We start from the raw sequence: 13,231 nt of genomic DNA, 5'->3' as shown, positions 1-13,231 counted from the left end.
CACACAAACACACGCATTGAGTGGTTTAGCTGATATCCAAAGCAGTGTGGTAAGAGGTGTGACTCTCCATTGAAATGCACTGGGCAGCATGTGGTTGGATGCACAGGACGGACAGACAGGGTGACGGACGACTGAGTGACGAACAGAAAAGTGGAATAAAGACACTTTCATACATGTTGCACACACACACGTGCGCGCACACACCATCTTTTCTCTTGGGTTTTCTCTCAGATTTTTTAGCTTTCTTGATGTCCCCACACAAGCAGTTGGAAAGACACGCACGCACAAAGACTGTAGACCGATGCAGATGGCTGCAGTCCTACACATAAGGCCGCTGACTTCAGCTAAGCTTCGGATGGAAGGATAAGCAGGAGATGGGAGACTGTCAGGAGCAGGTCAAAGAGTACCTGAAAGCCTTCAAACCACATCATCTTGTGGTTCAAACAAACAGATGAGTGGTTTCTGTCTTCCAGACATTTGTACTACTGTAGGCACTTAGAAATGGCAGCGCTGGGTATGAAAAGTTTTTCTGAATGGCGTCAGATACTGTTTGACCCCTGGTCAGACCTTCAGGTTTCAGGGATTGAGGGCTCAGCGCAGCGCGGCTTAGTTACCTGCCACAGGCTTGCGCAGTACCCAGATCTCTTCATTGGAGCCTCCATGGGGCCCGCTGGACGGGGTAGGAGAACTTTGAGGACTTGCCTCTGAGCCGCGACAACCTTCAACACAGAATACCACTGTTAGCCGCTAACTGACTCTAAAGTGACCGAGGAAACTGGTGTTGTTCTGCCACTTAACGCAGTAATAGTTCATTTTTCTGTGGAACAGAACTATAGCAATCAGCACTGTGCTTATTTATGCAGCCATGCATTACACTCTTATTTTATAAAAACACTAATAATTGTCTATTTTGCTGCTAAATGTTCCCATTTCATAGGCAGCTGCTAACACCATGTGTCATGAGTCAACGTATGGTAGCTTTGTATTCAATTACAAGGTCCACAGAACAAGTGGGACTAGCGGTAACTGTCCACATGTTCACCACTATAAGTACCAGCTCACTTTAATGTCAGATCAAAATCCTTACAGGCTTTATATACTATAATAAATATATCCTTGGGTGCTAGTATAGCTAACCAGGTTATGTGTCATAAGACTAACAGATTAACAATAATACTGCAGGGCTTACGTCTGCTCTTTCTTTTTATATGTTTGTGATATTTAGCATTCAAATTTGACCTCAGAGTGGATTTAATATGAGGTTAGCACACAGGTCTGCCCTTAATACTGCAGCTATCAATACTACGTATGTGTACTGTACTATGTAACAAGTTCATATGATATATATTTATATATATTATATGTATAAGTTTGTATAAAATACATGAGATTATATCTGCTCCTTAAATATACTTTAAACCAAGTGCAGGCCGTGGTAACGGCTGACGTTTGCAGATTACTGAGGTTCCCAGATTAGGCTTAACGCCTCTCAGTGGCCTCACATTTTCTCATGTTAGTCCTAAATCGCTTCAGACGACAGCATCTTGAATCACAACCTGCCTTGATCCATAAAAAAAGTTGCAATGGATAAATTTACACTGTCGTCTGGAGTATGTTCATATTCATATTCGTCCTATTCTCAGAACAGCAAGGATAAAGTGGAGTTAATTAAATTAACTCTAAAGTAATTCTTGAAAAAGACAGGAAGTAAGTCCAGTAGGAGAGAGGAGCAATAAAGGAAAGGTTTCAAACTCACACACATTCTCTCTCTCTCACACACAGAAAAAAACACAGCATATATATATAGATATATGAAAACATTTATATACCAATAGTACATAAATAAATCCATAACATGAAAATCTGTGTATATACACATATATGCCATAATGTACATACACATACATATATAATGCATCCAAAAATATGTGATTATATATGTTGGGCTTTTCAGAATGGGGCTGCTGTAGTGCATTTGGAGAGTATTATAAATAAACCATTATAACCATCTTAATAAGGGCTGGATAATGGTTTACATGTGTGACCAACAGTGCTGCAGAGAAACTGAGCTGCGATGCTCCTTGTGGACATTTTGCATCCCTCAGAGTGACCTTGGGAACGTTATTGACCAGTCTGTTTCCACATCCTTTCATAGAGCCCGATATTCCAGCTGCTTGTGAAATGTGCCGTCTTTGAACCATCGAGGCTCAGAGAAAACATGCTGAGCTGACATAGTTGTGATGAAGAAAGGAAGGACTCGTTTTCCTCGAGGTAACAGAATGGTCTCCCATTCACAGAGCCGTTTACAATCAGTGAAAAACTTACCTGCACAGCACTGACGGGGACATTTTCTAGCAATGTATTTGGGTCTTTTATGCAACACTTGACATTTTATACCTTGTAAGTTGCCAACTTTTACATAGTCTTTTTTTCTCCCCCCTAATATCTCATGTTCAACAATCAAAGAAGATAAAATTTGTATTATTCAGGAAGCAGTTTCTCACTGAATAGCTAGAAAATGTCCCCGTTTGGTAAAGAGAAACACCAAAAGTATTACAAACACAAAGCTGTCAAACTAAAACTCCTCCCAATATGAAAAGAAAAACACCTTTACTGCATGTTTCTTTCAATCATAACAATTTCTGACTCTCCAAACCCTTCAACACATGTACAGACCTAAGAGTTTATTGAAGTAATTCACCAGCTCACTCACACACAAACACACACTCACATCCAGTGAGGGTAAGTGAACAAGGTGGGTAAAAGTGATGCTAAAATGAACAGACGTGAAACGGCACGCAGGACGAGGACAGAACAGAAAACACTCTGGCTTGTTCGGGAGAGGGCTTCGAGTGGAGCGTGTCGGGATAAGGAGCAGGGCTGCCCTGGTGGCTGGGACGATGGTGAAATTCAGGGAAGGAGGGAAGAACAAAAGGAAACGGAAACGGGGGGAAAAGAACTGTAAAAACCAAAAACTACAAATCAAGACAACTAAAGCACAAACCAACTCAGGAGAACAGAGGTTTGTCACAAAATGAGAAGCCTACCCAGCCTATTTGACACCTAACTTCTCTTATTAGCAAAGACGCTGAAAGCATTTTTTAAAAATGTGGCGCTGCTGTTCAGTTGCACCACTTTAACAGCATCGACTGCTTGTCTGTCTTCTGCTCGTCTGTTGGGCTGTTTTTACTGAAAAGGTCTGAATACAACCAAATAACATAAAATAGTTTTCTGATTAATTCTGCAAAATGAATCAGTAATTTAAGCCTAACTCTAACCCTACGCACTGAGAGTACGTCATGTCTGATTGTTCTTTTAAGTCCTGGCATTTCAAGGGATGAAGATAACAGTCCTTCTAACTGACACATATTTACATCAGTCCCATCAATGACTGTTTTGCCTAAATATAGGGTCAACCTCAGAGTTCTTGCCCCAAGTGGAGGAGTTTAAGTATCTCTGGGTTTTGTTCATGTGTGACGGGAGAAAGGAGCGGGAGATCGACAGATGGATGTGGATGCTGTAGCTGTCTGTGGTGGTGAAGAGAGAGCTGAGTGTAAAAGCAAAGCAATTTACCGGCTGATCTACGTCTCTACCCTCACCTATGGCCACGAGCTGTGGGTAGTGACCGAAAGAACGAGACTGCAGATACAAGCGGCAGAAATGGGCTTCCCCTGAAGGGTGGCTGGCCTCTCCCTTAGAGATAGGGTGAGAGGTTTGGCCATCCGGGAGGGGCTCAGAGTAGAGCCGCTGCTCCTCCACATCGAAAGGAGCCAGCTGAGGTGGTTCGGGCATCTGACAAGGATGCCTCCTGGGCGCCTCCTGGGTGAGGTGTTCCAGGCATGTCCCATCAGGAGGAGGCAGACCCAGGAGGCGCTCTGGTTACCAGCAAGTTGTCTTGGTTAGGCTATTTTTTGTTTAGCCAAACGTTACATTGGCAACCTTTCAGAAACTAGAAGCTGGTACCTTTCAAATCAAGTCTTGCATATTCACTTTCTTATTATTATGTTATATTATGCATTATGATTTTTCTCCTAAACACTGTTCGATTTCCTAACCTGAATCCCACCCACTACCCCAGATGAGCTGCCAGAGGTTAACCCTAACCCTGTCCTGTATTTAGGAGAAAGGCGAAATGGTCTCTTATAGGGAAAATAAATGTGCATAGGTTTTCTCATGTGTCAGTTTGACTATTTTCTTTTTTTCCTGACTGATAATAAAAATAAAAGTTAACTTCTCATACTGGTTAGGATTAGTGTTGGGACTAGGGTTAGAACTGACCACAGAGTAACCCTCTTAATGTATATTAAAGCAATTTGAATGTAATGAGGGAATAGATTTCATGGATAATAATGGAAAATAACCCAGAAAAAACAATATACATCTGAGTTTTATCACCTAACCCACTTGAAATGACTGTTATGTATGCTGGAGATTAAAAAAGACAAACTCTATCTAAACTTTTATGGTTCTTATTTAATAATCTTTTTTGTTACATATAATGTCATTCCTGTAACTGTATGTATTGCATATTTTTTGTGCAATGGTCTGCAACTATTTCCCTGCACGGTTTGATCTCTGTCCACAGAGCCAACTAAAATAATAACACCAGAAATATCAGGAGGTCTAAACTCTTCTTCCCCAAAGCGGATTCTGGATCTCAGTAATGGAAATGACAACAGCAACAATTGAAAAACAAAAGTTAGACAGTATGAGCAACACATAAAACTACATGGATAATGATTTAATAACAGAAAACTTTAATGGATGCCTTCGTAACAGGAAAAATGCCAATTTGAATCTTACATAGCCGATCAGATTTTTTTAAACTTGCAATTAGTTCATAAAACATAAGGAAAGCATCCCTTAAAGCTTTCATAATAATAAACATAATAATAAACATAATAATAATGATAATAATAATAACAATAATAATAATGAGAAAGGGGCCGTGTACCTGGGGCAGCAGGTGTGTCTCCCTGTGGGCTTGTCACGGGTGACCTGTTATAGCCAAAGGAAGTGAAAAGTGGAAGCAGTGGCTGATGGGAATGTGGTGGAGGAGGAGGCGGTGGAGGCAGGATATGGATCTGATGGAACGTGGTGTCGTTGCCGTTGACTACTGCGTTGGCAGGGGCAACCGTCGCCGGGGCAACCAGCGGTATCTTTTGAAACTGTTGAGTGCAAATGACTGTGCTGGCCAAACCTAGATAACACCCACCGTGACGACACACGGAAAACACACACACAACCAGCCAACAGTGAGCCACCACCACGTGACAAACAAACGACAAGACAGAGAATTACATGTAAGAAAAAAGGGAAGAAAAAAAAGGAAAATTAAAAACAAGGACTGAAGTTAGAACTCAAACCAAGAGGAAGAGGGGAATGAAGGACAAAGCTGATGTAGTAGATGCAGTGAATGACAAACAGCTGTGAGCATCAGTGGAATGAAATGAACGGAGCGCTGCCGTGAAAGTGGAAATGGGCTGAGGGGCTGATAATAAACTTGCACTTGAATCAAGCAGTGGTACTGTGCAAAACAGCAAATATGTTCTGTTGCATGTTATTAGCTACAAGTGTTACTTCTACGTAACCTGTAGGTCTTTCACTCACATGTGCCAGTTTTAGTAAATGTTGGAGGTAGAGACCTGCCTCAGCACAGAGGAGCAAATGAATATAAATATCTTGTTTGTATCAACCATTGTGGAGAGGCTGTGTAGCATCTTACGACAGCAGCTGCATACTTTTGTTGGAATAGCATTTTATTTTTCATGTTAACATAATAACAACTTTTAGAATATGGAAAGAAGACGTTCTGAACCAGAGATAGCACTTCAGTAACGAAGCTAGCTGAACACATGCTAACCTGATGCGCTGTTAGGACTGTCTCTCTCTAGTGTGCGAGCTAACAACATAATTGGCCATTCAATATATTTTATTCCTTACAGGTGCATACTTAAAATGTATTTCACTTTTGTTGTATTAGTATTTTGTGTATTATTTTCACTTTAAATTTGCTACTTTGTTGCAAGTCATTAGCCAGTTGTAACCAAACAATAAAATGTAGCATTGATGACTCCTAGCTTTAGTACCGGCTGGATAAGTAGCCACCCTTTGCTTTGTTGACAGCGCTGCAAACCCTTGGCCTTCTGTCACTGACCTTCATGGTGTAGTCACCTGAAATGGTTTTCACTTCACAGGTGTGCCTTGTCAGAGTTTATTTGTGGAGTTTCTTGCCTTCTTAATGAGGCTGGGACAATCAGTTGTGTTGCACAGAGGTCAGGTTGGTACAGAGCTGACAGCCCTATTTGACAACTGTTAGAATTCATATTATGGCAAGAACCAATCAGCTAAGTAAAGAGAAACGACAGTCCATCATTACTTTAAGAACTGAAGGTCAGTCAGTCCATAACATTGCTCAAACTTTGAACGTGTCCCCAAGTGCAGCAGCAAAAACCATCAAGCGCTACAATGAAACTGGTTCACATGAGGACATGAAAGGAAGTCCAAGAGTCCCTCTGCTGCTGAGGATAAACTCATCCAAGCCACCAGCCACAGAAATCGCAAGTTAACAGCGCCTCAGATTAGAGCCCAGATGAATGCCACACAGAGCTCCAGTAGCAGACACATCTCTACATGTTCAGAGGAGACTGTGTGAATCAGACCTTTATGGTCAAATAGCTGCTAAGAAACCACGACTAAGGAAAAGCAACAAGAAGAGATTTGTTTGGGCACAAGAAACACAAGGAATGGACATTAGACCATCTGTGCTTTGGTCTGATGAGTCCAAATTAGAGATCCTTGGTTCCACCTGCTGTGTCTTTGTGCGATGCAGAAAAGCTGAATGGAGGTGTGGTGTACCATTGCATCCGGGTTGCGTTTAGTTGGACCATCGTTTATTTTTCAACAGGACAATGACCCCAAACACACCTCCCGGTTGTGTAAGTGCTGTTTAACCAAAAAGGAGAGTAATGGAGTGCTAGCCAGATGCCCTGGCCTCCATAGTCACCTGACCTAAAACCAGTGGAGATGGTTTGGAATGAGATGGACCTCAGAGTGAAGGCAAAAGAGCCAACAAGTGCTCAGCATCTCTGGGAACTCCTTCAAGAATGTTGCAAAACCATTTCAGGTCACGACTTCGTGAAGCTCATTGAGAGAAGGCCAAGAGTGTGCAAAGCAGTAATCAAAGTAATCAAAGAGTGGCTACTTTGAAGAATCTAAAATATAAAGCACCTTTTGAGTTATTTTACACTTTTGTGTTTAATTCCAAATGTGTTCATTGGTAGTTTTGATGCCTTCCACATTTTACTGAAGTCTATAATTCTATATAATGTATTGCTAGTAGTAGCAGCAGCACAACACTAGCACAACAACGCTGACTTAACAAACCTGCAAACATTTATAGCTAATATATCTATAATATTTATAACTAGATAATTGCCTAGACATTCTTTCACAAGCTAGCTGCTAAAGTTTGTTCTGTTTTTGTGATTGGTCACTCTACACTGAAACTAAACGTTTAAATGCACGAGCGTTATTACAACATTTAGGACAAATTATGAACGGTTGTCTCTGAAAGGTTTTGCTGCTGCTTCCCTGTTAGCGGGAATAAAAGAGCAGATGAGAGCAATATAACATGGAGAGGGGACTGACTGAGAGAAAAGAATAATTAAAAATTGATGAAAAACAGCTGAGTAAATGAAACTTCCTGTTAGAACAGCTGCTGCTGATGCTGCACAGTGTGTATCTGTGTATGCGCGGATGAGCGGTAGCAGTGATTAGTCAGTCTGGCTCTGCAAGCCAAGTGGGAGCACTCCAGCTGTTTCTGCACTGCATACAGCTGCCGTATACAGTATAAGGCGGCGTACACCTGCTGCATGATTTAGTGTATGAAAGGATGGGTGATGCCACAATAGTGCCGAGGTGGTAATGCAGTGTGCAAAGGTAATCAGAGGAGGACGTGATGAGCATGAACAGACAACAGGTAACGGCTGTCAGTGGTGAGCAACAATTAGAGAGACACTCATACAGACTAAGACAAGAAGACATATACTGGTAAACAGAACTACCAGACCTATAGGGACCAACACGACAAACAATTAAAAACATCTGAGCCTCTCTGTGGCTGCTCAGTCACACCGAGATGACAGGATGGGTCTGAATATGTTGTGTACGTTTCATCCAGGTGAATAAAAGCTGATTAAGATGGAGGGGCGCACCAAGCAATGAAAGTTTACATGCTAAACAAATAAATGTTTGATACTTTGGGGGAATGTCTATTCATGCAGAGGGTTAGAAGACAACAGCCAGTAGTTTCATCTTAAACCCTGAAAAAAGGTTTAAACTAAAACATGTTTATACTTTTTTATAAAATCAGATCTAACGAGCTAAATGTTAAGCTTTAAAGGTGCTATTAGGGAGATTTTCTTACCTCTGATCAAAGCCAGGCTAGCTGTTTTCAGTCTTGCTAAAGTTAAGCTAATCGGCATACAAATACGACATGTTGTCAGTTTCCTCACCTAATGCTACTTTTATAGCATTTGGTGAGAAACAACAGGGTAACTACTTATATAAAATACATAAGCACACATTTCTGAGCTCCATTAAGCCACTTGTGCTAAGCTAAGCTAAGCTATCTGCATGCTAGGAGCAGCAGCTTAATATTATCGTTTCCCATGTAAAGGCAGACATTTTTATGTCAAATTAGTCCTTTCATGTACGCAACTAAAAGTACATAAATGTTTAGCTTTGGTTTTATTTATATTTTCCTGTCAACATTAAGAGGTGAGGGTAAGCTGCAACCACAGACATGTAAAACATGGACGTAGCTTTTGGGCTGGAAAGATTCGGTGCAAACACTTTTCACTCATTTCAGGCCACACTGAATAAAAAAAGTCTATTTTCTAAATGTTAGTCATACTGTGTTTAAAAATAGAGGATTATCTGCGTTAAGCTCATTGGCAAACATCATGTGATCGACAATTCGTTAACCAATGAGCAACCGGTTTCACTGCCAGTGTGTGACATCATGGTGACTTCATCCGTCTTTTACACTGTCTGTGGTGGCATAAGAAAGATGTTGATAATTGTGGGATATATAACCTTGTGTCGACCACCTGAATGTTTTTTGTTATGATTTTTTCCCCAGGTTGATGCTGTACTATCAAAAATTCCACCAGGCTTGGACCTTAACTTGAGCAATGCGGAGATGACAGGTGGCTGTATGGTAGCACTTTGATGCTGGCTGACTCACAGACAGCTCCTCTCCCAGTGTATGAGATGAAAGCGATGAAAGTCTCTGATGTGACTTCTATTTTAACTCGCTCTATTCAAAAAAAGCTGGCTGAGGGTTTTTATAGAATTTACCTTTAATGTACGGGTTTTACAGATGTTTGCCTCCGAGTATCTCCTGCGTTCGCTCCGAGTGTGCACACGTGCCTGACTCATGTGCAGAAGCTTTTTAGCAGCCAGCTTCATCAAAATTTCAAAAGCAGCTCCAACACAACCTTACATGCGCGCACATATACGCGCAAACTCACCTGTGCGTTTGCTGATGACCTCCACCATAGTGGATGGAAAGTAGCCCACGCGGTCATTTCCTGTCCGGTTGTCATGGATACAGCCTTTCCAGCGTCCGTCGGGGTGCTGCTCCAAAACCTGCGAGGCGAGCACATCCACTACATTAAATGTGGACAATACATAAATTAATAAATGATTAATACCACAGAATTTAATTTAAAGCTTTCCAACGTGATTACTTTATAATTTTATTCTTTTAAAAAACACAAAGCTGCACATTTGGTGCTGAATCCCCAAAGTCAACTTGTTCATTCAGACCCTGAGGAAAAAAGCGTTGGCACTACTTGGCTTCCTCACTACTGTAATAAGTCCCCAAAGGCTTCAAACATGCTCATAAATATTCATCACTGCGATGAAGGGAGTGAAAACATGCTTCTGTAAAACACGCTCACGGCAAATAAAGGATGCTGAAACCATCGTCCTTGCATTTCTGATTCCAGTAAACTGCAACGATGGAAAAATGTTCTATCAGTGGATTGGAGGTAGGACTCTGAGTCTGCAGGGATTACGCAGTGTCACCATTTCTTTCAAATGTTTGGTAAATCATTTCATACAAAATGGCACTTTTTTTTTTCTGGCAGTGAAAAAACAAATATTCACATATGACACACTTCTTTTAATATTTTCAAGGTTTTTTTTCTTCGTTTGAAACCTGAACGATGAAATCACTGCCAGAAATATGACATTTTTTGTGTGTTTGTTGACCCTTTATATCATTTATTATCAAATTTTAATCTGCATATATGAGTTGTCATTTCTATCACATTTGATACATGAGCCATATTTTTGCAATTTAGTCTTGAAAAATTTGTCATGCAATTTATATCATTTTTTGAGGGTAAAAAAAAAGTCATGCTGATGATGTAGACGTCTCAAAAACTCACAAAAACACATGTAACCTATACCATACGCTTGGCTTTCAAGGGTTAACTAAAATTAACAATATTGTAACTGCCCCTGAAGCTACTCTAAGAGGCCGGTGAAGAATTTATATTTTTTAAAGAACAATATTCGTGCACTTTTCAAGCTTCAGTGGAGAGGTATCCACCTATTTGAACTTCCAGAATTAATAGCTTATACAAAACAGTTATGAATGATCAGCAGCTCGTTTCAATCATATTATTATGGAAGACAAAGTTTTGCCTCACAAATTTACAGCTTTTTGAAAAATTCATGAGCCTCCAATGAACACAATACACCATCACACTAAATCCTCTTGCTTCTGACAGGAACAGCTGCTTTACCGTGATGACATCTCCTGCTTTGATGTTGAGGCTGGTCAGGTCATAGTTGTTGCAGTAATCCTTCAGAGCTCGAACCTGAAGGGCTGCAGACGCATCTGAGCGGCAAAGAAAGTAAATTATCATTGTGAAGTTGCTACACAATAATGATGAACTGTGCAGAACAATCCTATTGATGTAAAAATGTGTCAATAAAGAACTTTACATTCTCAACATGACATCATTATTAATTTATCACAGTATAGTTTTACCTTTAAAAAGCACGACCAAAAGAAACTTGATAGAAAAGTAAACTGTAAATACATATATAATAATTGAATATATGAATACAGTTTCTAAAAGTATACATTTGTAAACATATTAATTCTATAATTATAATAACGGGTAAACTGGCTGCTTGTTTGAGATGGATGCAGTCTGTACTGCTAGCAGCTGGTTAGCTTAGCACAGGGGTGGGCAACTCCAGGCCTCGGGGGCCGGTGTCCCTGCAGGTTTTAGATGTCCTTGAACAGCTGATTTAAATGGCTAAATTAGCTCCTCAACATGTCCTGAAGTTCTCCAGAGGCCTGGTAACGAACTAATCATGTGATTCAGGTGTGTTGACCCAGGGTGAGATCTAAAACCTGCAGGACACCGGCCCTCGGGGCCTGGAGTTGCCCACCCCTGGCTTAGCACAATCATTTTGTTGATTAAACTATGTTTGTCCATTGTGCTTTTCATTCGACCATCTATTCCTCTCTTTTGTTACAGATACAAACATCCATCCTACCCCTCAGCAGTTGTTTGATCTCTTTGCTGGCTTGTGTTGCAGTGAACTGGTAGACGATGTCCAGCGCAGTCTGGCTGTACGTGTTTCTCACCGTGGCATTGATACCACTCTGCAGAAGAGGGGACAATTTACAATTCTGGTTATTACATTAACAGCCCTGTAACAGCCGTCTGCATACAGCAAAAAGATCCCACGAAACACACTCTATCCAGCTACTTAGACTCAGAAATGAGAACATCTAGATGCTGATTAAACGCCGTAGGGATGCGATGATTTACCATAATTGACGTCAGGATAACATAACCCTAACTCCCTGGGCCTCTTCTGCTAATTACACCCGCATCTTACTTTTCTGCCGAGGCAGCTGAGAGCCGGAGAGCAATATCACGTTTAAATCTGTTGACACAAATGTAGGCCGAGGGAACAAAGATGAATTCAGTCCAAAGACGCTTCAGGGTGAAGGCTGGTAACCTTTTCGCAGCTCGGGAGCTAAATGACACGGTTAGTTTATTGTGCCGAAACACACACAGTCACTTAAGCATGAAACCTCGTGGCGTGTTCAAATCAACCATGCAGGCGGTCGTTTCGTTATTTGCCCTGCTGGCATAATTTTGAGCATAATTATTTCTGATTTTTATTTAGCTGAATATAGGACACACTCAGCATTCATGTCAGTATTTAGTAAAATTATGTTAAATGTTTACTAATAAATATCTGTTTTCCAAAACAAATCAGAAACATCAGTTTGAATAGCTTTATGTAGCATTATTATCACTTTGACCTTCAGCTTAATCTATTGACCATGGAGGAAAGGTCAGAGGTCAAAGGTGACATGATTGCAAATCTTTAGGTGAGCTGGATTCCAGATTAGTTATGTGCAGTAGTGCAATCCTGCTGCTACCTACTGCACCTCTGCATGTGCACTGAGACACAAACCCAACTCTTTGCAGCTGTAGTTCCACTCACCTCCAGCAGGAGTCTCACTGCTTCAGTCTTTCCACAGAGGGCAGCTTCATGCAGGGCAGTGCCTGCTTTGGTCTGCCTGTTTATGTCGATGCCAGCCTGGATCAGCAGCCTGCCGGGAGAGGCACCAGGCGGAACAGAGAGCGAGAGAGGATGAAACAGGCAAGTTCAAAAGTATAATAAAAGACGACGAGGAAAAGTGACGTGAGAAAGATCATTTCAAAAGAGAGAGGTGAGAAAATCAGGAGAGGTGTTAAAACACCGATGTAAGCATCGGACTCCAAGGTGGGAGCATGTGCACAAAGGAACATTAAAAAATAGAAAAATATACTTTTAATCAAAATGTTTACATAAGGAGCCAAATATAATTCTATTTACGCTAGAGTTATTTTGCTGAATCACACTTTAAGCAGGAGACGTTCAGGTCGTTCTGTTTGATACACTGGTTACTTTTTACATACAACATATAAAATATGAAGATGGTTGAATATCAGAGAGCTCTGATAGTCTTGAGGAATCCGCTGTGCGCTGCACGGTGTGCTATCTCGGTCTATGGGAGCCAGACCTGAGCTGACCTTGCTCAGGTCTGGCTTCCTATTTCATGATGTCATTCATCGAGCTTCCTGATTTGCAACAGTAACTCTAAAGACTAATTTTGTTTTATGGATGGCATCTTTTTTAC

The 13,231-nt window shown here is 41.0% G+C and overlaps 1 protein-coding gene across 1 annotated transcript in view; it reads right to left on the bottom strand.

Moving 5' to 3' along the window:
* Positions 1–13,231, bottom strand: part of caskin1 (CASK interacting protein 1) — a 118,002-nt gene that overhangs the window by 28,413 nt on the left and 76,358 nt on the right. Inside the window, exons 7-11 of the mRNA XM_042228226.1 lie at positions 12,553–12,661; positions 11,587–11,695; positions 10,821–10,915; positions 9,537–9,654; positions 610–719 (exon numbers count right to left, since the gene is read on the bottom strand). Coding sequence (XP_042084160.1) covers positions 610–719; positions 9,537–9,654; positions 10,821–10,915; positions 11,587–11,695; positions 12,553–12,661 — 541 coding nt within the window. The remainder of the gene's footprint in view (positions 1–609; positions 720–9,536; positions 9,655–10,820; positions 10,916–11,586; positions 11,696–12,552; positions 12,662–13,231) is intronic.

Source organism: Haplochromis burtoni, unplaced genomic scaffold (genome assembly GCF_018398535.1).
Source record: "Haplochromis burtoni strain Fernald_Lab_line unplaced genomic scaffold, NCSU_Asbu1 Contig_312, whole genome shotgun sequence".
Classification (NCBI taxonomy): domain Eukaryota; kingdom Metazoa; phylum Chordata; class Actinopteri; order Cichliformes; family Cichlidae; genus Haplochromis; species Haplochromis burtoni.
The sequence above is the reverse complement of the archived record's forward strand: the minus strand, read 5'-3'. Positions and strand labels throughout refer to the sequence as shown.